The sequence below is a fragment of the Danio aesculapii genome, chromosome 8, assembly GCF_903798145.1.
Source record: "Danio aesculapii chromosome 8, fDanAes4.1, whole genome shotgun sequence".
Classification (NCBI taxonomy): Eukaryota; Metazoa; Chordata; class Actinopteri; order Cypriniformes; family Danionidae; genus Danio; species Danio aesculapii.
This window is the reverse complement of record NC_079442.1, coordinates 20,993,725-21,020,742: the sequence shown is the minus strand read 5'-3', so window position 1 is coordinate 21,020,742 and position 27,018 is coordinate 20,993,725. Positions and strand designations below refer to the sequence as shown.

Genomic DNA, 27,018 nt, shown 5'->3' with positions numbered 1-27,018 from the left:
CCCTCAAGAGCCCAAACTGCCACCCAGGGACAGTAGCTGGCCCTGGGGCAGCCTGCTGGGGTCACAGACCCTTCAGCTGGAGGACAAGGGGCCCTCAAAAGCCCAAACTGCAACCCAGGGACAGTGGTAGGCCCCTGGGGCAGCCCACTGGGGTCACAGACCCTTCAGCTGGAGGACAAGGGGCCCTCAAGAGCCCAAACTGCCACCCTGGGACATTAGCTGGCCTCTGGGGCAGCCTGCTGGGGTCACAGACCCTTCATCTGGAAGGCGAAGGGCCCTCAAAAGCCCAAACTGCAACCCAGGGACAGTGGCAGGCCCCTGGGGCAGCCCACTGGGGTCACAGACCCTTCAGCTGGAGGACAAGGGGCCCTCAAGAGCCCAAACTGCCACCCAGGGACAGTAGCTGGCCCCTGGGGCAGCCCACTGGGGTCACAGACCCTTCAGCTGGAGGACAAGGGGCCCTCAAGAGCCCAAACTGCCACCCAGGGACAGTAGCTGGCCCCTGGGGCAGCCTGCTGGGGTCACAGACCCTTCAGCTGGATGACAAGGGGCCCTCAAGAGCCCAAACTGCCAACCAGGGACAGTAGCTGGCCCCTGGGGCAGCCTGCTGGGGTCACAGACCCTTCAGCTGGAGGACAAGGGGCCCTCAAGAGCCCAAACTGCAACCCAAGGACAGTAGCTGGCCCCTGGGGCAGCCTGCTGGTGTCACAGACCCTTCAGCTGATGGACAAGGGGCCCTCCAGAGCCCAAACTGCAACCCAGGGAGAGTGGTAGGCCTTGGGGCAGCCCACTGGGGTCACAGTCCCTTCAGCTGAAGGACTAAGGGGCCCTCAAGATCCCAAACTGCCACCCAGGGACAGTAGCTGGCCCCTGGGGCAGCCTGCTGGGGTAAAGACCCTTCAGCTGCAAGACTAGGGGCCCTCAAGAGCCCAAACTGCCACCCAGGGACATTAGCTGGCCTCTGGGGCAGCCTGCTGGGGTCACAGACCCTTCATCTGGAAGGCGAGGGGCCCTCAAAAGCCCAAACTGCAACCCAGGGACAGTGGTAGGCCCCTGGGGCAGCCCACTGGGGTCACAGACCCTTCAGCTGGAGGACAAGGGGCCCTCAAGAGCCCAAACTGCCACCCAGGGACAGTAGCTGGCCCCTGGGGCAGCCCACTGGGGTCACAGACCCTTCAGCTGGAGGACAAGGGGCCCTCAAGAGCCCAAACTGCCACCCAGGGACAGTAGCTGGCCCCTGGGGCAGCCTGCTGGGGTGACAGACCCTTCAGCTGGAGGACAAGGGGCCCTCAAGAGCCCAAACTGCCACCCAGGGACAGTAGCTGGCCCCTGGGGCAGCCCACTGTGGTCACAGACCCTTCAGCTGGATGACAAGGGGCCCTCAAGTGCCCAAACTGCCACCCAGGGACAGTAGCTGGCCCCTGGGGCAGCCCGCTGGGGTCACAGACCCTTCAGCTGGAGGACAAGGGGCCCTCAAGAGCCCAAACTGCCACCCCGGGACAGTAGCTGGCCCCTGGGGCAGCCTACATCGGTCACAGACCCTTCAGCTGGAGGACAAGGGGCCCTCAAGAGCCCAAACTGCCACCCAGGGACAGTAGCTGGCCCCTGGGGCAGCCTGCTGGGGTCACAGAACCTTCAGCTGGAGGACAAGGGGCCCTCAAGAGCCCAAACTGCCAACCAGGGACAGCGGCAGGCCCCTGGGGCAGCCCACTGGGGTTATAGACCCTGCAGGTGAAGGGCAAGTGGCCCACAAGAGGCCAAACTGCAACCGAGGGAAAGTGGCTGGACCCTGGGTCAGCTTGCTGGATTCAGAGTCCCTGTAGTTGGAAGGCAAGGGACCCTCAAGAGCTCAAACTGCAACACAGGGAGAGTGGCTGGCCCCTGGGGCAGCCCGCTGGTGTCACAGACCCTGTAGCGGAAGGGCAACGGGGCCCCAAAAGCCCAAACTGCAACCCAGGGAGAGTGGCTGGCCCCTAAGGCAGCTTTTCAGTGTTAGTGTGTATACAGGGCGTTAGCGGAGGTTTGAGTGTTAGTGTGTATACAGGGCGTTAGCGGAGGTTTGAGTGTTAGTGTGTATACAGGGCGTTAGCAGAGGTTTGAGTGTTAGTGTGTATACAGGGTGTTAGGAGAGGTTTCATTGTTAGTGTTTATACAGGGTGTTAGCGGAAGTTTCAGTGTTAGTGTGTATACAGGGCGTTACCGAAGGTTTCAGTGTTAGTGTGTATACAGGGTGTTAGCGGAGGTTTGAGTGTTAGTGTGTATACAGGGTCTTAGCGGAGGTTTTAGTGTTAGTGTGTATACAGGGTGTTAGCAGAGGTTTGAGTGTTAGTGTGTATACAGGGTGTTACCTGAGGTTTCAGTGTTAGTGTGTATACAGGTCGCTAGCGGAGGTTTGAGTGTTAGTGGATGTATAGTGTGTTTGTAGGGATGGTAGTGAGTGAGTTAGTGTAGGGGTTACTTGTGTATATGTCCAAACTGCCACCCAGGGACAGTAGCTGGCCCCTGGGGCAGCCCGCTGGGGTCACAGACCCTTCAGCTGGATGACAAGGGGCCCTCAAGAGCCCAAACTGCCAACCAGGGACAGTAGCTGGCCCCTGGGGCAGCCTGCTGGGGTCACAGACCCTTCAGCTGGAGGACAAGGGGCCCTCAAGAGCCCAAACTGCAACCCAAGGACAGTAGCTGGCCCCTGGGGCAGCCTGCTGGGGTGACAGACCCTTCAGCTGGAGGACAAGGGGCCCTCAAGAGCCCAAACTGCCACCCAGGTACAGTAGCTGGCCCCTGGGGCAGCCTGCTGGGGTCACAGACCCTTCAGCTGGAGGACAAGGGGCCCTCAAGAGCCCAAACTGCCACCCAGGGACATTAGCTGGTCTTTGGGGCAGCCTGCTGGGGTCACAGACCCTTCAGCTGGAGAAGGGCCCTCAAAAGCCCAAACTGCAACCCAGGGACAGTGGCAGGCCCCTGGGGCAGCCCACTGGGGTCACAGACCCTTCAGCTGGAGGACAAGGGGCCCTCAAGAGCCCAAACTGCCACCCAGGGACAGTAGCTGGCCCCTGGGGCAGCCCACTGGGGTCACAGACCCTTCAGCTGGAGGACAAGGGGCCCTCAAGAGCCCAAACTGCCACCCAGGGACAGTAGCTGGCCCCTGGGGCAGCCTGCTGGGGTCACAGACCCTTCAGCTGGAGGACAAGGGGCCCTCAAGAGCCCAAACTGCCACCCAGGGACAGTAGCTGGCCCCTGGGGCAGCCCACTGGGGTCACAGACCCTTCAGCTGGATGACAAGGGGCCCTCAAGAGCCCAAACTGCCACCCAGGGACAGTAGCTGGCCCCTGGGGCAGCCCGCTGGGGTCACAGACCCTTCAGCTGGATGACAAGGGGCCCTCAAGAGCCCAAACTGCCACTCAGGGACAGTAGCTGGCCCCTGGGGCAGCCTGCTGGGGTCACAGACCCTTCAGCTGGAGGACAAGGGGCCCTCAAGAGCCCAAACTGCCACCCAGGGACAGTAGCTGGCCCCTGGGGCAGCCTGCTGGTGTCACAGACCCTTCAGCTGATGGACAAGGGGCCCTCCAGAGCCCAAACTGCAACCCAGGGAGAGTAGCTGGCCCTGGGGCAGCCTGCTGGGGTCACAGACCCTTCAGCTGGAGGACAAGGGGCCCTCCAAGAGCCCAAACTGCCACCCAGGGACAGTAGCTGGCCCCTGGGGCAGCCTGCTGGGGTCACAGACCCTTCAGCTGGAGGACAAGGGGCCCTCAAGAGCCCAAACTGCCACCCAGGGACAGTAGCTGGCCCCTGGGGCAGCCTGCTGGGGTCACAGACCCTTCATCTGGAGGACAAGGGGCCCTCCAAGAGCCCAAACTGCCACCCAGGGACAGTAGCTGGCCCCTGGGGCAGCCTACTGGGGTCACAGACCCTTCAGCTGGAGGACAAGGGGCCCTCAGAGCCCAAACTGCCACCCAGGGACAGTAGCTGGCCCCTGGGGCAGCCTGCTGGGGTCACAGACCCTTCAGCTGGAGGACAAGGGGCCCTCAAGAGCCCAAACTGCCACCCAGGGACAGTAGCTGGCCCCTGGGGCAGCCCTACTGGGGTCACAGACCCTTCAGCTGGAGGACAAGGGGCCCTCAAGAGCCCAAACTGCCACCCAGGGACAGTAGCTGGCCCCTGGGGCAGCCTGCTGGGGTCACAGACCCTTCAGCTGGAGGACAAGGGGCCCTCAAGAGCCCAAACTGCCACCCAGGGACAGTAGCTGGCCCCTGGGGCAGCCTGCTGGGGTCACAGACCCTTCAGCTGGAGGACAAGGGGCCCTCAAGAGCCCAAACTGCCACCCAGGGACAGTAGCTGGCCCCTGGGGCAGCCCACTGGGGTCACAGACCCTTCAGCTGGATGACAAGGGGCCCTCAAGAGCCCAAACTGCCACCCAGGGACAGTAGCTGGCCCCTGGGGCAGCCCGCTGGGGTCACAGACCCTTCAGCTGGAGGACAAGGGGCCCTCAAGAGCCCAAACTGCCACCCAGGGACAGTAGCTGGCCCCTGGGGCAGCCTGCTGGGGTCACAGACCCTTCAGCTGGAGGACAAGGGGCCCTCAAGAGCCCAAACTGCAACCCAAGGACAGTAGCTGGCCCCTGGGGCAGCCTGCTGGTGTCACAGACCCTTCAGCTGATGGACAAGGGGCCCTCCAGAGCCCAAACTGCAACCCAGGGAGAGTGGTAGGCCTTGGGGCAGCCCACTGGGGTCACAGTCCCTTCAGCTGAAGGACTAAGGGGCCCTCAAGATCCCAAACTGCCACCCAGGGACAGTAGCTGGCCCCTGGGGCAGCCTGCTGGGGTAAAGACCCTTCAGCTGCAAGACTAGGGGCCCTCAAGAGCCCAAACTGCCACCCAGGGACATTAGCTGGCCTCTGGGGCAGCCTGCTGGGGTCACAGACCCTTCATCTGGAAGGCAAGGGGCCCTCAAAAGCCCAAACTGCAACCCAGGGACAGTGGTAGGCCCCTGGGGCAGCCCACTGGGGTCACAGACCCTTCAGCTGGAGGACAAGGGGCCCTCAAGGGCCCAAACTGCCACCCAGGGACAGTAGCTGGCCCCTGGGGCAGCCCACTGGGGTCACAGACCCTTCAGCTGGAGGACAAGGGGCCCTCAAGAGCCCAAACTGCCACCCAGGGACAGTAGCTGGCCCCTGGGGCAGCCTGCTGGGGTCACAGACCCTTCAGCTGGAGGACAAGGGGCCCTCAAGAGCCCAAACTGCCACCCAGGGACAGTAGCTGGCCCCTGGGGCAGCCCACTGGGGTCACAGACCCTTCAGCTGGATGACAAGGGGCCCTCAAGAGCCCAAACTGCCACCCAGGGACAGTAGCTGGCCCCTGGGGCAGCCCGCTGGGGTCACAGACCCTTCAGCTGGAGGACAAGGGGCCCTCAAGAGCCCAAACTGCCACCCAGGGACAGTAGCTGGCCCCTGGGGCAGCCTACATCGGGTCACAGACCCTTCAGCTGGAGGACAAGGGGCCCTCAAGAGCCCAAACTGCCACCCAGGGACAGTAGCTGGCCCCTGGGGCAGCCTGCTGGGGTCACAGAACCTTCAGCTGGAGGACAAGGGGCCCTCAAGAGCCCAAACTGCCAACCAGGGACAGCGGCAGGCCCCTGGGGCAGCCCACTGGGGTCATAGACCCTGCAGGTGAAGGGCAAGTGGCCCACAAGAGGCCAAACTGCAACCGAGGGAAAGTGGCTGGACCCTGGGTCAGCTTGCTGGATTCAGAGTCCCTGTAGTTGGAAGGCAAGGGACCCTCAAGAGCTCAAACTGCAACACAGGGAGAGTGGCTGGCCCCTGGGGCAGCCCGCTGGTGTCACAGACCCTGTAGCGAAAGGGCAACGGGGCCCCAAAAGCCCAAACTGCAACCCAGGGAGAGTGGCTGGCCCCTAAGGCAGCTTTTCAGTGTTAGTGTGTATACAGGGCGTTAGCGGAGGTTTGAGTGTTAGTGTGTATACAGGGCGTTAGCGGAGGTTTGAGTGTTAGTGTGTATACAGGGTCTTAGCGGAGGTTTTAGTGTTAGTGTGTATACAGGGCGTTAGCAGAGGTTTGAGTGTTAGTGTGTATACAGGGTGTTAGGAGAGGTTTCATTGTTAGTGTTTATACAGGGTGTTAGCGGAAGTTTCAGTGTTAGTGTGTATACAGGGCGTTACCGAAGGTTTCAGTGTTAGTGTGTATACAGGGTGTTAGCGGAGGTTTGAGTGTTAGTGTGTATACAGGGTCTTAGCGGAGGTTTTAGTGTTAGTGTGTATACAGGGTGTTAGCAGAGGTTTGAGTGTTAGTGTGTATACAGGGTGTTACCTGAGGTTTCAGTGTTAGTGTGTATACAGGTCGCTAGCGGAGGTTTGAGTGTTAGTGGATGTATAGTGTGTTTGTAGGGATGGTAGTGAGTGAGTTAGTGTAGGGGTTACTTGTGTATATGTCAGTGGATGAACAGGGTGTTAGTAAATGTTTTTTGGTGGATGTTAGTTTATGGGTTATGGGTAGGTTTCATATTGTTGGTGTGTGTGGAAGAAGGTGCTTGGTACATGTGGGTATGAAGATGTGGGAGAAGTGGGTTGGGGAAAGGTAATTGATGGGTTGAAGGGTTGTGTGTTGGATGGGTGTAGAAAGGCGAGTTGGATGAGAAAAATATGGTAGCATGAGTGGGTTTGTGGGATCTAGGTGTATGGCTGTTGAAGGTTTGAGTAAGGGGTGTCGATGAGGAAGAGTGGGTGATGTGTATCTGGCTGTTTAGGCTGGGTGTTGGCAGTGACCATAGATGTAGGTGTGTCACAGCACAGCTCTTGTTGTGTACCGCTGCTGCGTTTCTGTCACCGCTGTCAATCTGTTTCTCTTCCCTCACTTACTTCCACCCAAAACACAACCTACACTTTTAGATCTTCACTGCAATGTCTGCCATGTCCTTTGCTATTGAGAATTGTATTCAGATAACAGTATGTTTTGTGTATATCGAAAAAAAAAATAGCTTAAAGGGGCTAATATGGTCTCTGGGAGACCAGCTGAAACCAGCCTGGTCAGACTGAGAAACCAGCTTGACCAGGCTGGGAGACCAGCTAAAACCAGCCTGGTCAGACTGAGATCTTCTCTGCAATGTCTGCCATGTCCTTTGCTATTGAGAATTGTATTTAGATAACAGTATGTTTTGTGTATATCGAAAAAAAAAATAGCTTAAAGGAGCTATTATGGTCTCTGGGAGACCAGCTGAAACCAGCCTGGTCAGACTGAGAAACCAGCTTGACCAGGCTGGGAGACCAGCTAAAACCAGCCTGGTCAGACTGAGATCTTCTCTGCAATGTCTGCCATGTCCTTTGCTATTGAGAATTGTATTCAGATAACAGTATGTTTTGTGTATATCGAAAAAAAATAGCTTAAAGGGGCTAATATGGTCTCTGGGAGACTGGTCAGACTGAGAAACCAGCTTGACCAGGCTTGGAGACCAGCTGAAACCAGCTTGACCAGGCTGGGAGACCAGCTAAAACCAGCCTGGTCAGACTGAGAGACCAGTTTGACCAGCCTGGCCAGGCTGGGTGACCAGCTAGATCCAGCTTGACCAGGCTGGGAGACCAGCTACCAGCTACTTCCAGCTAAAACCAGCCAACCAGCTTAGGCTGGTTTTAGCTGTTTTTTTCAGCAGGGTACTGGTATTATGTTAAACAAAACACATATTTTTTGTAATTAAGGTGTAATTTATTTATGTGAAAGTCTTTCAAGCCCAGTCCTGTTTTTAACATATCCAGTACATCAAATAAAACTCCTGAGAAGTATTTGTGATCAATTTCAACTTTGTGAGAGACAGGGAGAGAGAGAGATTTTGCTCCATTTTTTCGTTCACAAATAGATTTCATTTTAATGTTTAGAGATATACCGCCACCTTGTGGTTATCAGCATTTGCCAAATGCAAATAAACTCGATATATAACATTTCTTAAACTTCTAACACACCACAAAAATTCACCATTGTTATTATTTTTTTTACCCTGTGCCCCTGGCATCCAGGACGAAGCAGTTTAAGATCACGGCAGCGGGGGGAAGGAAAACTGTGTTTATTTTCGTCCAACCACAGATGGTTTTGGAGACTCATGCAGAACGACAGTCGGGCATGAAGACGCAGCTTTGGGGAGGAAAAAAAGTTGTATTTACTGCACGCAGGACTCGACCTCGTTACATAAGCTCTTAAGATGTTATTCCACATAGTTATGTTTGCATTTTTGGCTTTGGTCGTCAAACCCGGAGAGGCTTTTCCCAATTACAAAGATGATTACATGGACGAGGACTTGGCCACCTTTGACTATTATAAAGGCACGGAGGATGAGGAGTTTGAGGAGGGCAACAGGACGCGGGAGTGTGAGGAGTGTGTGCTGGAGCTCTGTCCGCCCGCGCTGGGCTGCAGAGCCGGGTTGGTGATGGATGTTTGCGGCTGCTGCTCTCAGTGCGCAAACCTGGAGGGCCAGACGTGTGATCCCGGCCAGAGAAGCGTCTATTATGGGCTGTGTGGAGAGGACATGGAGTGCAGACCGGACAGGTCGGATGTGGAGGAACCTGAAGCTCAGTGTGTATGTTTGTCTCAGGATCCTCTGTGTGGATCAGACGGACAGACTTACATGAATGTCTGCAAGTATAAAGAAGCGGCTTATTTAAAGCCTGGACTTAATGTGAGCGACGGGCCGTGCAGGTCAGGTATGATTTATGCAAACTAGAACATATTTTCAACCAGCAGAATAGACATTTATTTTAGATTTTTGTTTGTTCATGGCGATTTAATATCTTATTATTTCATGTGTATTTGGCTTAGATTTGATGCAGAAGATTAGTGTGAGTACCTAAATTCTCCCAACACACATTATTTATTTTAGTTACATTTTTGTAGATTTTTTTTTAATTTAATAAATCTAAAATACCTGTTACAGTGGTGAATTAAACGACTTATTTATTCAATTTCTTAAATAAATAAAAAATAAAAGTGTTTTGCCCAGACATTTTTCAATAGCTGTTTATTGATTGACTTGTTTTGATGTGTTATTTTAACCAATTCCTAAATTTAATTTAGTATATTCAACACCAATCAGGAAAAAGTTTGGACAGTATGGAAAACGCAAATAAAAAGAAAGAAAGAAGTGATTTCTAGATTTACTTTGACTTGTATTTTATTGCAGACATTACAAAAAAATCATTATTTAATGTCTTCCTCATGATTTTTTTAAAATAAACACACATTGATTATAAATAAATAAATAAATAATAAATAAATAAATAAATAAATAAATAAATAAATAAATAAATAAACACACCACATTGTAATGTTGTCATTCCTTTTCAATACACTTAAATGATGTTTAGGGACTAAAGACACCAAGTGATAAAGTGTTTCAGGAGTAATTTTGTCCCATTTATCCTGTAATCAAGTCTCAAGGTGGGCAACAGTATTAGGTCTTCGTTTTCACATTTTATGCTTCAAAATGTGCCACACATTATCTATTGGAGACAGGTTGGGACTGCAGGCAGGCCAGTCAAGTACATGTATCCTCTTCCTCTGCAGCCAGAGGAATGGATACATGTAATGTGTGTAGAATGTGGTTTTGCATTGTCTTGTTGAAATATATATGAATATAAATGTCGACAGCGCTTTTGGGGCCTCATGTATGAAGACTTGCGTTGAAATTATACTAAAGCATTGCGTACGCAGTAAAAAATTCAGATCTATGAAACACTGCATATGCAGAATCCCACGCATATTCTCTTTGTACATCCGAATTAACGTGAAACTGAGCGCTCGTGCACGAGCGCAAAACCACTCCCTGCCTCCTCCCCCTAATAAATATGGTAATGACTCTACTTTGGCAAAACCAAATGAAAAAGCAATGGCAAAAGCAAGCAAAAAGAGAAACTTTGAACAGATTGTGAATTGGGGGTGCTTCTTTCGCAGGTAGACCGGAGAAAAATTGTGCTATTTGCAAGTTTGTCCTCTAGAATTAATAACAAATGAAAAAAAAAATAGAGTGGGAGAGTTTAGCTGATGCGGTTAACGTTTTGGGGTCTTAGCATCCCACTGTGAGTGAATTAAAAAAGAAATGGTCCGATGTAAAGTTGTAAAAGTTTGTAGTGTCTATTTAGGCTAAGTGCAAATAGCACACCTCGTTGGAATGAGCTAGTTGAGTGATTCCTGCCCATCACCGTTTGATTGACAGAGACAACGGAGAACTAAAGAGAGTGGCAACCAGCAGCGTGAGTGGCGAAGCTTGTAAAGCGCATGGCAACATGTTTTGACACAATCGATCATAAATCCGGTTCCAATCCAGCGTCTGATGTGTCTCATTCTTCGTTTTTTCCCCCACTACATATCAGATTTTGCCTACTCATCATCACGAGGAAGATCAGTAGGAATAAATAATAAGTGTGTGTATTATGTTCAGCGCATTTGAGCATCACATATTATTTGCACATTTATTGAAATGTTTCAGATTCACGTATGCAAATTCATCTTCAGGTGGCACCTTTATAGCAATGTGCGTGCAGTCGATCGCTCCGATTACATTGGGAAAACCGGCGATCGCTGCAAATTGCGCTTTAATGTTTGGCTGTTCAACTGCATGGTATGGAAACCTTATATACCTGCTAGACATGCGGATGATCCCGTCCCATACAGCTGCCATTGCACGGCTCAAAGATACTTTGTAGTGTGCAATTTAACAAAATTGCCTCTAGGTGTCGCCAATGGAAATAAAACAAACACACACAAGAAATGCACGTAGGCCAGACATAACGTTGGTGAGGACCAACGCACATTCTCACGTTAATTTCATCATTAGTAAATCCAAACTTGAGCGTGAAATCTGGTGTACGCAAAGTTTTTGTGCATACGCATCGTTGATACATGAGGCCCCGGGACACTGTTAACATAGGGCTTCTTTTTGGAGCAGTACAGTTTTAACTGCTATCTATCTATCTATCTATCTATCTATCTATCTATCTATCTATCTATCTATCTATCTATCTATCTATCTATCTATCTATCTATCTATCTATCTATCTATCTATCTATCTATCCATCTATCCATCCATCCATCCATCCATCCATTCATCTATGTATGTCTGTTTGTCTCTGTCTGTCTGTCTGTCTGTCTGTCTGTCTGTCTGTCAGTCTTTGTTATATAAATAAATGTGTTCAGTAGTGTTTATCTAACCAAAATTAATTTATTTTCTATTCTCAAGTAGAAAGGTCTTTGCTTTGTTTTGTTTACCTCTTTCTTAGATTCTTTCACTCATGGAGCTGAAGTGTTTTCCTCTCTGAGCCACCAGCACTTTGGGAATTTTGAACTTGGCCCCTATAATTTTCCCGGTGGCTTTAAAGAGGGGTTTTATGACCTTTAACCAGCCCTTCTAGTCTACTCACATAGGAAGTGGTTTCTGAAAGTGATCTCTGATATGACCTCTTACCCTGTTCTCTGTTCCTCTGTCTATTTCTGGAAAGAGCCCATCATCAAAGTGGCACCGCATAATCTGGTTAATGTCACAGGCAGCAGTATAGCGTTTCTCTGCGAGGTGTTTGCATTTCCTATGGCCCTCGTGGAGTGGAGGAAAGAGGGAAAAGAGGTCATTCTACCTGGCGATGACCCCCACATATCTGTGCAGGTAAAGTGCTTCCAAATGCTTTGTCTTAAACAGAAACTCTGTGGAGCAATATACTGTATATTGCTGTATTACTGTATACTGCTCTGAATTATGCAGACACAGAGCTCTATAAACTCTACATATTTTCATGTCATTCATAAAAGCTTGCTCATCCCCTTCTTTTCCATGTTAAAACCATTGTACTCTCTACAGACCCCCCCCCCCCACTAAATAAGATCATACGCTGTAAATAAAGTCAGCAGGTTTTATGGGAATATTTCTGTGTAATATAATTTGCTGTATGTGCTCGTGATTTGGGACATCCTTGGCACTTTTGGCTATGTAGAACAGCACTGGTATTGATAAATCATTATAGACCAAAAAGTCACTACACTGTAAAAAAAACGTTTACTATGATCTACTCAGTTTTTAAGTCTCTGTAAATTAATTTTTTTTTTTCAAATATCTCTATTTGAAACTTTCTCTAAATCAGTGATTCTCAACCGATGGGCCTTAGCGATCCTGCAGGTGGGCCCCGAGATAGCTTAAAATTACCTTAAATTTTGTGCTATAATTATTTGATTTCATTATTAAATATGTGATATAAAATGATGTAATGGCAAAGAAAGTAGAGAAAGTAATGACATCTGGGATTGATTACATCAGACTCAGTGCAAAAACAGCCTCAGTTTAAATACAGACATAACTGTGGCTTAAACTTCCAACCCAATTAGCACTACATTCTCCGTTGTTTAAAGGGGTGGTCCACTACGATATAATATTTTAAACGTTAGTTGATGTGTAATATTGCTGTGTGAACATAAACAACATCTCTAAATGTAAGACGCTCAAAATTCAATGCAAAGAGAGACGTTGGATTTTACAGAGTTAGCTTAGCAAAACCTACAGCGAACAAATTTGGGGACTACAAAAAAATACATCCGGCTAATGAGATCATAAACACTTCAGGTTACGCGCACTCACCACGTGCATACACCCTGCGCAACAACGGGGCGTGGCCAGAGACGCTGTATTGTTATAGCAGAGAAAGCTAAAATGCTGTCCAAACGCTGCTATTTCCAAAGAGCTTCTTTTGTTTCTGTATTTGGGCTTCCAAAGGACACGGCACAAAGAGAGAAGTGCTTACAATTGAATTTTAGTGATGTTTTATAAACAAATTTCGGGAGGAGCACGCGCAGAAGTTTCAGTATCAAATACGTCATTGACAATTATTCTATTATCCAATCAGTTCTTGACCAAACCCCTATATATACCAAAGATGTCTTACCTGCAGCATCTTACGACTTTAGCATCCCTCCACCACCCCGTCACCTCATCTCTTAAGCATTACAATCCCGGGGGGAGCGTTCTGGGGCCGGGCTAGATACTTCGCTCGAATCCCTATTCCTCTCTGTTTCCTGATAAGAGGAATAACTAGAGTTTGGGTGTCTTCCCCGAGCTCAGAGCCCTCTCCCCGGACAGCACGCCAAATACGCTTTATTCTGAAACTTTTGCAAGTGTGAATTCGTGAAATTATGTTCCAGAGAATTATAATAAATATACAGCTAACCTTTGACAAAGGAGGGGTTCCAGAATCTCTCTTAGTTCAGTGCTGGGTTCGTTAAAAACTCCTACAACCGATTAAGCTGTGGCCACAACCTGTAAGTTTTTTATTTGTTAAAATTTATCAATTACATGCACAGTTTCTAGTGTTAATGGTATGTTGTAACAAGGACGTAAACAATGATGTAAACAACGGGAAATGCTGTTTGCCACCGCTAACAATTTAGCTACAAATTCATATTTATCAGTCAAACCTCTGTAAACACTCACAATCTTCAGCAGCGCGTGCAGCGTCTCTCTATACGAGTCTCTCTGTGCAGAGGTTTTCCATGCGTTATACATCACAAATAACAAACTTGCAAAAGATATGTGAACGTTTTATATTACTTACACATGCTTATTCCGAATATATGTGAAAGACACTTGTCAGATTTTATTTCAGAGAGCATGAGGTATGAGTGTGAGGTGTGCTCCGGCATGTGCTCTTCATTTTCTGTCTGATTCAGGCAGCTAACGCAGCTAACAGCTTGTTTACACCGCTCTGACGTGCATGCATGTAGTGGCGTAACGCGAAGCCGATCCGCGAATCACACCACATTATGTTAGCTGACCAATCAGAGCCTCATGAGGGTGGGCCTTTCGGAGGAACTAAGAAATATGACAGTTGGTTTCCTGTTAGCTGAATAGATGTATATAATGAAAGTAAGATATATGAAAAAATAACACGATTTTTTTACTAGTAATGAGCACACATTGCTTTGCATCTTATAAACACAACCAAACCTTAAAATACACTGTGAATCACCCCTTTAAGTAAACCATCATGCAAATGTAGAGGTAACGTGATTAGAGTTAGAATAACCAGCTCACATGTGCATTATGTCTGCGACTCGTACTACCAGAATCCATTGATTCAAACTATGCACACTCTTTGTGTGAACACTTTAAAATATCCACATAGTTGTCCAAATGAATGTCCTGCGAGTGTTTTATAACAGGCACACACATGTACAGGAGAATCTAGTGAGACTTGGTGGTGTTTCAGTTGATGAACAGCTGTTCACTGTTCCTGTCCACGAACTCCAATTATATCCAGCTGCAAACCCAACCATCTTCAGATTTCAACAGATTTAGAGTGTTGTTAATGTATTTTACATATCTTTGTTTTATTTTTTAATGGATATGAGTAGTAGATTAATAGTCAGTCCAATTTAAAGCAGCAGCTGTTTGTTTGCCTTGTACTGTTGTTCTGTCAGGTTCATTTATTGAAGAAAAGGCCCAAATGCACTGCAATTGTAAAGAATAACGGGTCAAAAATAAAAAATTCAGGAGCTTTCAATCTGTGTGTTAGGGTTAATAATAAAATAAAAAAATTATAATGTGTATATATAAAAAAATTATAAAATATATAAAGCTTAAATTTTTCAACATGAGAAGGCAAAATAAATGTTTTGCTAATAAATATTATATTTAAAATAAACATTTTCTTAGACAATCAGTTTAAGAGAAAATGTCAGACAGGTGGGCCTTCAAAACATTTTCCCTGGAGTTGGGCCTTGAAGTGAAAAAAGTTGAGAACCCCTGCTCTAAATGTACAGAAACAAAAAAAAATAAAATAAAATTATATATATATATATATATATATATATATATATATATATATATATATATATATATATATATTATCTGTATGTTACATCTGTTTTATTTAAATATACTTAAGAAACATAAGTAAACTTAAAAAAAAAAATAAATAAACTTAATATAATGGTAAGCCCAACTCCAAATAAATCACTTAAATGTTAGAATTATTTTTTAATTCTACTGTGTACTAGAGTGTACTGTGACTAAGGCAAAAATTATTGCTCTTGTAAATACATTGAAAATAATTAAATTAACAAACAAACAAACAAACAAATAAATGAATAAATAAAATGCTCAACAATTTTCTAATTCATAAGCAGATAAACATGTTTATGTTCAGTTGTACTTGTTATGGTGGCTTGAAAAGCCAGCATACTGTTATCTATCTTAAACTTATTATTCTTCTTCTTCTTCTTCTTCTTCTTCTTCTTCTTCTTCTTCTTCTTCTTCTTCTTCTTCTTCTTCTTCTTATTCTTCTGAGACTAATTTCTAAGTGTATCTCCTCCTAGGCCTTTCAAGCTACATACTTCAAACTTTCGTCAAACCTTCGAACTGGTCTGACTCGGGTTGCTATATCTTTTCTAACTGATCCGACCTTGGGTTTTCCGAAAAACGACCCAGAAAAATCCCAAAAGTCCCATTGACTTAACATTGGGTCAAACTTTGTGAGCTCATAACTCTGCATCAGACTGTCCTACAGACTTCTAACTGGACTCATTTAACTCAGTCTAGCCAGCAGCCAATAACTGATGACTTTTTAACTTACTAGCCACTCCCTAGCAACCACTTACAGCACCCTAGCAACTGTCCCATAGACTTCCATTGTAAAAGACTCCCATTTACTTAACATTGGATCAACCTTTGTGAGCTCATAACTCTGCATCAGACTGTCCTACAGACTAGAGTCTGGCCTCATTCAACTCAGTCTAGCCAGCAGCCAATCACTGATTACCTTTAAACTTACTAGCCACTCCCTAGCAACCAATTTCAGCACCCAAGCAACTGTCCCAGAGACTGTGACTAGCTTTTCTAACACATGCTAACAGTTTAAACTTCCTACTGACATGCTAATCTTGCTAGAAAGGTGCTAGCAACACGATAGTGACATGCTAGTCATGCTAGTAACATGCTAATACATGCTAGAATCATGCTAACAACATGCTAATTCATGCTAGAAACAAGCTGATTCATGCTAGAATCATGCTAGTAACATGCTAGTTACATGCTAATTAATGCTAGAATCATGCTAGTTACATGCTAATTCATGCTAAAAACATGCTAATTCATGCTAGAATCATGCTAACAACATGCTAATTCATGCTAGAAACATGCTAGTAACATGCTAATTCATGCTAGAAACATGCTAGTAACATGCTAATTAATGCTAGAATCATGCTAGTAACATGCTAATCCATGCTAGAATCATGCTAGTAACATGCTAATTCATGCTAGAATCATGCTAGTAACATGCTAATTCATGCTAGAATCATGCTAATAACATGCTAATTCATGCTAGAAACATGCTAATTCATGCTAGAATCATGCTAATAACATGCTAATTCATGCTAGAATCATGCTAACAACATGCTAATTCATGCTAGAAACAAGCTGATTCATGCTAGAATCATGCTAGTAACATGCTAGTTACATGCTAATTAATGCTAGAATCATGCTAGTTCCATGCTAATTCATGCTAGAAACATGCTAATTCATGCTAGAATCATGCTAACAACATGCTAATTCATGCTAGAAACATGCTAGTAACATGCTAATTCATGCTAGAAACATGCTAGTAACATGCTAATTCATGCTAGAATCATGCTAGTAACATGCTAATCCATGCTAGAATCATGCTAGTAACATGCTAATTCATGCTAGAATCATGCTAGTAACATGCTAATTCATGCTAGAAACATGCTAGTAACATGCTAATTCATGCTAGAATCATGCTAGTAACATGCTAATTCATGCTAGAATCATGCTAATAACATGCTAATTCATGCTAGAAACATGCTAATTCATGCTAGAATCATGCTAATAACATGCTAATTCATGCTAGTAACATGCTAATTAATGCTAGAAACATGCTAGTAACATGCTAATTCATGCTAGAATCATGCTAGTAACATGCTAATTCATGCTAGAATCATGCTAATAACATGCTAATTCATGCTAGAAACATGCTAGTAACATGCTAATTCATGCTAGAATCATGCTAGTAACATGCTAATTCATGCTAGAATCATGCTAGTAACATGCTAATTTATGCTAGAATCATGCTAGTAACATGCTAATTCATGCTAGAAACATGCTAGTAGCATGCTAATTCATGCTAGAATCATGCTAGTAACATGCTAATTCATGCTAGAATCATGCTAGTAACATGCTAATTCATGCTAGAAACATGCTAATTCATGCTAGAAACATGCTAATTCATGCTAGAATCATGCTAATAACATGCTAAATCATGCTCGAAACATGCTAGTAACATGCTAATTCATGCTAGAAACATGCTAACTCATGCTAGAATCATGCTAGTAACATGCTAATTCATGCTAGAAACATGCTAGTAACATGCTAACTCATGCTAGAAACATGCTAGTAACATGCTAATTCATGCTAGAATCATGCTAATTCATGCTAGAATCATGCTAGTTACATGCTAATTTATGTTAGAATCATGCTAGTTACTTGCTAATTCATGCTAGTAACATGCTAATTCAGACTCGGCTTTTCAAGCCACCATAAAGTTTGTCCTCAAACTTTAATATCTAGTTATTCTTCTTCTTCTTCTTCTTCTTATTCTTCTGAGACTAATTTCTAAGTGTATCTCCTCCTAGGCCTTTCAAGCTACATACTTCAAACTTTCGTCAAACCTTCAAACTGGTCTGACTCGGGTTGCTATATCTTTTCTAACTGATCCGACCTTGGGTTTTCCGAAAAACGACCCAGAAAAATCCCAAAAGTCCCATTGACTTAACATTGGGTCAAACTTTGTGAGCTCATAACTCTGCATCAGACTGTCCTACAGACTTCTAACTGGACTCATTTAACTCAGTCTAGCCAGCAGCCAATAACTGATGACTTTTTAACTTACTAGCCACTCCCTAGCAACCACTTACAGCACCCTAGCAACTGTCCCATAGACTTCCATTGTAAAAGACTCCCATTTACTTAACATTGGATCAACCTTTGTGAGCTCATAACTCTGCATCAGACTGTCCTACAGACTAGAGTCTGGCCTCATTCAACTCAGTCTAGCCAGCAGCCAATCACTGATTACCTTTAAACTTACTAGCCACTCCCTAGCAACCAATTTCAGCACCCTAGCAACTGTCCCAGAGACTGTGACTAGCTATTCTAACACACGCTAACAGTTTTAACATCCTACTGAACTGCTAATCTTGCTAGAAAGGTGCTAGCAACACGATAGTGACATGCTAGTCATGCTAGTAACATGCTAATTCATGCTAGAATCATGCCAACAACATGCTAATTCATGCTAAAAACAAGCTGATTCATGCTAGAATCATGCTAGTAACATGCTAGTTACATGCTAATAAATGCTAGAATCATGCTAGTTACATGCTAATTCATGCTAGAAACATGCTAATTCATGCTAGAATCATGCTAACAATATGCTAATTCATGCTAGAAACATGCTAGTAACATGCTAATTCATGCTAGAAACATGCTAGTAACATGCTAGAATCATGCTAGTAACATGCTAATTCATGCTAGAAACATGCTAGTAACATGCTAATTCATGTTAGAATCATGCTAGTAACATGCTAATCCATGCTAGAATCATGCTAGTAACATGCTAATTCATGCTAGACTCATGCTAGTAACATGCTAATTCATGCTAGAATCATGCTAGTAACATGCTAATTCATGCTAGAATCATGCTAGTAACATGCTAATTCATGCTAGAATCATGCTAGTAACATGCTAATTCATGCTAGAAACATGCTAGTAATATGCTAATTCATGCTAGAATCATGCTAGTAACATGCTAATTCATGCTAGAATCATGCTAATAACATGCTAATTCATGCTAGAAACATGCTAATTCATGCTAATAACATGCTAATTCATGCTAGAGACATGCTAGTAACATGCTAATTCATGCTAGAATCATGCTAGTAACATGCTAATTCATGCTAGAATCATGCTAGTAACATGCTAATTCATGCTAGAAACATTCTAGTAACATGCTAATTTATGCTAGAATCCTGCTAGTAACATGCTAATTCATGCTAGAATCATGCTAGTAACATGCTAATTCATGCTAGAAACATGCTAGTAACATGCTAATTCATGCTAGAATCATGCTAGTAACATGCTAATTCATGCTAGAATCATGCTAATTCATGCTAGAATTATGCTAGTAACATGCTAATTCATGCTAGAATCATGCTAATAACATGCTAATTCATGCTAGTAACATGCTAATTCATGCTAGAATCATGCTAATAACATGCTAATTCATGCTAATAACATGCTAATTCATGCTAGAAACATGCTAGTAACATGCTAATTCATGCTAGAATCATGCTAATTCATGCTAGAAACATGCTAGTAACATGCTAATTCATGCTAGAATCATGCTAGTTACATGCTAATTCATGCTAGAATCATGCTAGTAACATGCTAATTCATGCTAGAAACATTCTAGTAACATGCTAGTAACATGCTAGAATCATGCTAGAAACATGCTAATTCATGCTAACAACATGCTAATTCATGCTAGAAACATGCTAGTAACATGCTAATTCATAATAGAATCATGCTAGTTACATGCTAATTCCTGCTAGAATCATGCTAATAACATGCTAATTCATGCTAGAATCATGCTAGTAACATGCTAATTCATGTTATAATCATGCCAGTAACATGTTAATTCATGCTAGAATCATGCTAATAACATGCTAATTCATGCTAGAACTATGCTAGAAACATGCTAATTCATGCTAGAATCATGCTAATAACATGCTAATTCATGCTAGAACTATGCTAGAAACATGCTAATTCATGCTAGAATCATGCTAACAACATGCTAATACATGCTAATTCATGCTATAATCATGCTAGTTACATGCAAATTCATGCTAGGATCATGCTAATTCATCATAGAATCATGCTAGTTACATGCTAATTCATGCTAGAATCATGCTAATTCATGCTAGAATCATGCTAGTTTACACTTTAAAATGACTTCAAACTTTTAGACTCGGCTTTTCAAGCCACCATAAAGTTTGTCCTCAAACTTTAATATCTAGTTTATTCTGTTACAAAAAAGGGTACCCACTTACTGGAACAGTCCAGTCTAACTCATTGTCTGAACAAGGTTTAATTCTACTCGTAAAATTTATAACTTATAGATGCTGCAAATTCTGTAGAAGTCTAGAACTAATGACTGTTTCATAAAACATTTTAAAAAGTCTTTCCAAAGAGGGCTTAGTTAAAGGCATAGTTCACCCAAAAAATTTAAATCACCCCATGATTTATTTCACCTTTATGTGTTTTTTGTGTATTTAGTGTGTTTTAGTGAATGACAAGAAAGTGCTTTTATTCTTGAAATAAAACAAAGAAACAAACAAACAAAAAAAAGCACAGCTCTGGTGGGTTAAAAGAGAAAATGAAGTGAAACAAAAATCCACATTTGAAACTTTATAACTGCCATTTGCACAGAAACGCCAACTGACCCAGCCGAGGCTCAAACCAGCAACCTTCTTGCTGTGAGGCAACAGCACTACGAGAATCGGAATGTCAGATATTTCAACAATATAATTATGATGTTTGTCAATATTTGCAGAAAACGGAAAAGCCAAAACGCGATATAAACCTATCATTAATCAATATATACTTAATCATTGGGGTTGTGGTGCGTCATCTGATAAAGCTTATGTATTTAAACATAGAGGTTAAGATACAGAAAAACATCACCTCAGCATTTTCGTTGTTGTTTTTCTCCCTGTAGTCACGAGGTGGTCCTCAGAAGTATGAACTTTCCAGTTGGCTGCAGATTGAAGAGGCCGGTCAAACAGATTCTGGCACATACAGGTGCATCGCTCGAAATGAGCTTGGCCACGTCTCGGCCACAGCAATTTTAGGAGTCCTGCCACCAGGTAAATGAGATATCTGAGCTGTAATATCATGTAGTAAAGTGTCATGTTCCTTTACATATAACCAATAATAATAATAAGTTCTCCTTCTTCTTGTTTCTTACTCAGATGAGATGTCTGCCTATTTGAAGCAAAACATAAACAAAATGATGGCCTATGACCAACAAGACTATGACAGAGATTATTACTAAACTGTCTCTAAACGAAGATGCTCCTGAAAATCAATGTTTTTTTTTTTGGTTTTTTTTAATAGACATTAAATTTGACATGAAGACACTCAGGCATGACTGTTAAAAAGCATATAAAAAAACACCTCCCCCTGAGCTTTGCTACATCTGGATAATCAAACATGGAGGCGTCGGGGAAGAAGCTTAAATAAATTCCCAATGGCACAGGGCTCTGAAGCGTATGAAAAACACACAAAGAGACGAGGGGGGGAGTGTGTGGAGCTGTTAGAAGCTGTGAGATTCGGTACAGAGAGCTGCTACTGCAGCTGAATGTCTCTTTTGTTTCACCAATGCGTTCCTTCAGAGCGACAAGCTGAATAACAAAACTCAAAGAACTGTGAATGAGACTTGTTCAATTATGACAAATATATATTTTTTGATGATCTCTTTTCATATTATTGTGCAGTTTTAAATAAATACGGTTTTAATTTGAATACTTTTTAATGCTGCATTGCTTTTTACTTTAACACTAAACCTTTTCCTTTGATTTTGGACATGTTACATTTTGAAGCCTCCAAAGTAGAACGAATCATGTTTGGGTAAACACAAAAGCTTTAAATGTAATTATTAAACTGTTGAATAAACGTTACACTTTTTATAAAAACTTATTTTAAAGTAATATATATTATAGCATTTAGTTCCAATAAAAGGGTGGCTCAGTGGTTAGCACTGTCACCTCAAAGCAAGAAGGTTGCTGGTTCAAGCCACGGCTGGGTCAGTTGGCATTTCTGTGTAGCGTTTACATGCTCTCCCTGTGTTTGCGTGGGTTTCCTCTGGGTCCCCCACAGTCCAAAGACATGTCGTCAGCTTAGAATTATAAGGTTCTATCTGACATTTTTGTCAAAGTTGAGGTATTGACATATTCTTAATAAATGACAACTTATTTACATTATGGGATGTTTTTTTTATAATTTATTTACATTTTAAGACTTTTTATTTAACAAAACAAATGTTACACACATACTGTTTGCTATGAAATGCAAAAACTTTGAAGCTCAATATCTCAAAATCATTCAGAACACAGATAGAACCTTATAATTCCAAGATGATGATGTGCTAAAGGTGAATTGAATAAACTAAGTCGATTAGAGTGTATGTGTGTGGGAATGTGAGAGGGTTTCCCAGTACTGGATTGCAACTGGAAGGGCATCCGCTGTGTAAAACATGTGCTAGATAAGTTAGCGGTTCATTCCACTTTGGTGACTCGTCTGTTTTACTTGGTCTGTTTTTGCTCCATTACAGATTGTAGTTCCAAATCAAGGCATGGTGGAATTGTTGTTTTGCAACAAGCAACATTGGGATTCATGAATAAATCCATTATTTAGGACAGATTTGCTGAATAAGTGATTTAGTAAAAAAGGTTGCCTCTTAATATGTATTTATTCATACTAAACTCAGTGACGCCAATTATTAAGTGCATCTTGTTAGCAGTGTTAGGGAAAATTACTTCATTCATTCATTTTCTTTTCGGCTTAGTCCCTTTATTAATCTGGGGTCGCTACAGCGGAATGAACTGCCGGAAAATTACTTTGAAAAGTAATATATTAGAGTGAAAAAGAAGTTAAGTGAATAAACCAAAGGCTAAAAGAAATATTAATCACATCTAGTTGTGTGTTTTAGAGTACTTTTTTTTATAAAGAAACGTTTATTAGAAATGTTATTTTCTTTGAAATAAAAACAAGTTATGTGTTACAAACCTGATAAAGTAATCTGATTACATAACTTGTGTTGCTTTTAATCTGAGATTGTGCTTGTGTTCACACAGTAGATAGATAGAAAGACAGACAGATAGACAAAGTGATTTCTCACTTTAAGTGATTTCTGTTCTTTAAAGAAAAGGTTGTGTACGGTAGCCGAGAGAGCATAACATGCTGCAATATGAGAAAACACGTGCAATTACAAAAAATCTGCAGCAAATTGAGAAAAGATCTTCATCTGTCTGACAAATCCTCACAATGCATGCACATTAAAAAATGTCCTTCATTTTCTTACAATGAAAACAAATTTGAATTTTTTTTCACAATGCTTGCAAAAAGAATGGAAGACAATGGAAATGTTTCAAGGAAACCCTAAAATGTGATGGACTTTTCTATGCCATGACTCAGTGAAGTTGGAGATGAAAGGTGAGTTTTTTGTTTGTTTATCCAGATTTCCTTGTCTTTTATATTTTTTTAGCCTGAATAACTATAACCTAGATAGCTGGTCCATCACGTTTTATGGTCCCAATGAAACATTTCCATTGTGTTCTGTTATTTTTGAAAGTGTTGTTAGAAATTGAAAGCATTTTCGAAATTTGTTTGCGTTGTGAGAAATTGCAGCTTGTTTTTTTTTATGTGTTTGCATTGTGAGAATTTGCAACACGTGTGCTGTCAAACAGATGAAATTCTTTTCTCAATTTGCTGGCATTTTTTTTGTAAATGTTCTCCTAAATTGCAGCACATTAAGCTCTGTTGGCCACCACAGTCGTGGCTTAATGATTAACAACAGATTAATATGAGAAAATGTCATAAAAAACTCATAAAAAACAAACAATACTTTTCAAGTATTTTTGACATATTTATGCATTAAATTTTACTTCTGTAATTTTTTTTTTTTTTTGGCGAAAGTAACTCTCAAGAGTAATACCTGATCCTGTAATGCATACCAATTTTGATAGTAAAATTGTAAGATAATGAATTACTTTAAAATAACAATAACTATTCATCTTTAACATATTACTGTATTGGATGAATACTGCTGATTTGGTATACAACTGATGGTTTTATACAACTGATTTGTACAATAAGACTAACTCATGCAAAAATGAAACCCATGGTATCATTTTTGCATGAGTTAGTTCTATTGGTCAAATCAGTTGTATAAATCATTCGACGATTCAGTCAAAGACAATAACTTGTCACATGGTTCACTCAAAAATGAAAATTCTCTCACTATTTACTATTAACTTGGAAGTCAATGATAACAAGTTTCCATTTTTTTTCAAAATACCTTCTTCAACAGAAGGTTTGCAACAAGTCAAGGGTGAGTTTTCATTTTTGAGTGAACTATGCCTTTAAAATTGACATATTATGGCAACATCACTCATATAAAGGAGTTAAACACAGTTGTTTGACATCAGTTTGTATAATAAAAAAATATTAATTCTATTTCTCACAATCACACTTCATAAAAATGCAGAAAGTCTTTGATTGACATGTCATCAGAGTGGGAAAGTCCCACCAATTAGTGACGATCTCTCCCTCGTTAGCATAGACAGCCCTGAGTGAGAGGCAGCCATCTGCCGTTAGAGTTTTTGCACGACACCTGCCAAAGATAATGGCAGCGACTAAAAGGAATTATTGTATAAATGTAGAGATTTAAGATGCACAAATGAACACTGTAATCTCCATAGCAGAGGTGGGCAAACTATAGCCTGTTGAACACCTTCATCCAGCCCACAAGGCAGTATTTACAATGCTTCTTCTGAGTAACGGTTTGTTTTCTAAATTAGCAAGTTGATGGCGCGTGGTACAGTTATTGCCAACAGTAGAATTAGAACATGCTCTCAGATATTAGAATGTAGTGGACTGTTATTGAGTAGCTGTTTTTTTAAATGCGTTCTTTATTGCATCCTTGTGTTCTTGTGTAACATCACAATCAACCACCAAAGTTAATTTCCAAAACCCAAGACCACAAGAACAGTGGACGTGTGAAAGAACCCGGATATGTTCCCTATATTGAGGATGAATTAATGCAGACATGATTCAGAAAAGAAATGTTGTTTAAGAAAGAATGGACAACAAAATACTTATTCTTCACCAGTATTGGACAGAAAGTGGTATGTCTAATATGGCAAGAAAGTATTGCGTTTTTTAAAGATTACAACTTCAGACGTCATTTTTGAAAATTAGATTCTTGTCATGTGAGATTTCTTTCTGTTAGACAATATATTTTCTATTGTAAATAAAATAGATTTTATAAGGGATAATAGGGATATAGGGATAATTTGAATTGTTTTATGATGATTGATAAGAACATATTAATAGCAGTGCAAATTCATTTGTCTTGGAAATTTGACTCAATAAAAATTATGAAAAAAAATGTGTCAATGTGACACGTTTCTATCAGACAATACATGTTCCATGCATACAGCCAATATAAATAAAAGTTATTTTATAAAGGATTTGGCATGTGGCCCTTCACTTGGTTGACAAAACTTGATGTGGACCTTGATGTGGAAGTTTTCCCACCTCTGCTCCATAGACTTCCTTCTTCAGAGCCATTTTTGACATTTTTAGATTTTCACAAAGATAAAATTTGTCCTGTTTTGAAAATGCCACTATGCTGAAGCATACCCATAAAACACAATTGTGTTCAAATGGTGTCTTTTAGACATTTCTTTTGGATAATTAAACGTTGAAATGACATGCCCTAAGGGTGCAGAATTAAAGTTTTTATTGGACTTAGACACAGCCTTAGATGAAATCAACTAAAACATTAAATCTCTCAAAATCTCAGCAGAGGGTCATTAACCTTCCTGTCATATTCGGGTCAAATCTGACCGATTTACAACTTAAATCACTCATAAATATTGTCCTTTACATCTGATTGCCTCAAGGCCTCATGATATCCTTCACACTATACATTTGAACATATAAAAGTGATGATCACCTCTTTCATTGAATTTTGAGTGTTTTAAGCAACCTTGTTCCACCTGTGGTTTTCCCGGTCTCAAATCTCTTTTACTCACTTATGTGCTGATCATCCAGCCTGATCTCACAAGGAAACATAACTATTTTACGTTCTGTCAGTTTAGTGGCTAATTCATATGAGTTCAGTCGTACAAAATTGTACGATTTTTAAAAGGAAGTGTGGCACCCAACCCTACCCAAAAACAAAATCGTCTTCGGGGATAAGCAAATTGTATAAAACTGTATGAATGAGATTGTACAAATTCATATGGATTAGCTACTAAACCAAATAGTTATGGATCACTCAGAACACAGGAAAGGATAGCATTTTGTTTGTGCTTTGCTGGTTGATAAATCATTCAGATGGATTAAAATGTCTATTTCTTTGGTCAGACCCTGTGATATTACTTTGTAATATACTCAGCGCCTATTTTTATTTTTATTGCAGTTATTTTATGTCTAATTCTGTAAATTCATGTTAAACACTAGTTTAAGACATTGTTCACAGCTAAAGAATGTTGAATAAAAATTTGGTGGAGAAAAATGATTTTTGTGCTAATATAAGAGCAGTTAAAACAGACCGGCCAATTTTGACCAGGAACGCTAAAGTAAGGGGCAGAATGTGAACACGACAGGAGGGTTAAACACCTCTATAAACAGCATCTTCACTTATAATGAATCTGTTTGACTTTATTACTGTTGGACATCTACCCAAGTTCTCAGTCCCAGTTATTGAGAACTTCAAGTTTTAAATGCTTTATTGAAAATAAGTCACCATGGCAGGACGGCATAAAAACTTTCATTCTGCACCCTTAGGGGACGTAATTTCAACGTCTAATTGTCCAAAAGAAAAATCTAAAAGACGTCATTTGAACACAGTTGTGTTTAGTAGGTAGGCGTTTGTAGCTCCACTAACTTTTGAAAAGAGGGCTGGGAGTACAATCTTATTTGAATTTAAAGTGACAGCCACTAAAATGGCACATTTTGGATCTAAGCCTAGACATCAGGCTTATTTTACATTTTGTAAAAGGGGGCATAATAGGTCCCCTAAGATAACATGCAGAAAGTTACTGAAAAACCTTACAAAAATATATGGGCTGACAGTTTTATCTACTGGTTTATTTAACTCCACGTAGCTGCATGGACCATACTTTTTCTACTC

The 27,018-nt window shown here is 42.4% G+C and overlaps 1 protein-coding gene across 1 annotated transcript; it reads left to right on the top strand.

Annotated features, from left to right (window-relative positions):
• Window positions 1–8,072: 8,072 nt before the first annotated feature.
• kazald3 (Kazal-type serine peptidase inhibitor domain 3) lies at window positions 8,073–21,620 on the top strand. The gene is made up of 4 exons (XM_056463399.1): window positions 8,073–8,693; window positions 11,485–11,645; window positions 20,815–20,962; window positions 21,068–21,620. The coding sequence occupies exons 1-4, from the start codon at window positions 8,195–8,197 to the stop codon at window positions 21,148–21,150; spliced, it is 891 nt and encodes a 296-aa protein (XP_056319374.1). The 5' UTR covers window positions 8,073–8,194; the 3' UTR covers window positions 21,151–21,620.
• The last annotated feature ends 5,398 nt before the right edge of the window (window positions 21,621–27,018 follow it).

Bases quoted from the DNA above. Each gene is read 5' to 3' on its own strand.
- kazald3 (XM_056463399.1), top strand. From the start codon at position 8,195: ATGTTATTCCACATAGTTATGTTTGCATTTTTGGCTTTGGTCGTCAAA. The intron at 8,694-11,484 runs GTATGATTTATG...ATTTCTGGAAAG, and splicing joins CGACGGGCCGTGCAGGTCAG to AGCCCATCATCAAAGTGGCA. The intron at 20,963-21,067 runs GTAAATGAGATA...TTTCTTACTCAG, and splicing joins TTTAGGAGTCCTGCCACCAG to ATGAGATGTCTGCCTATTTG.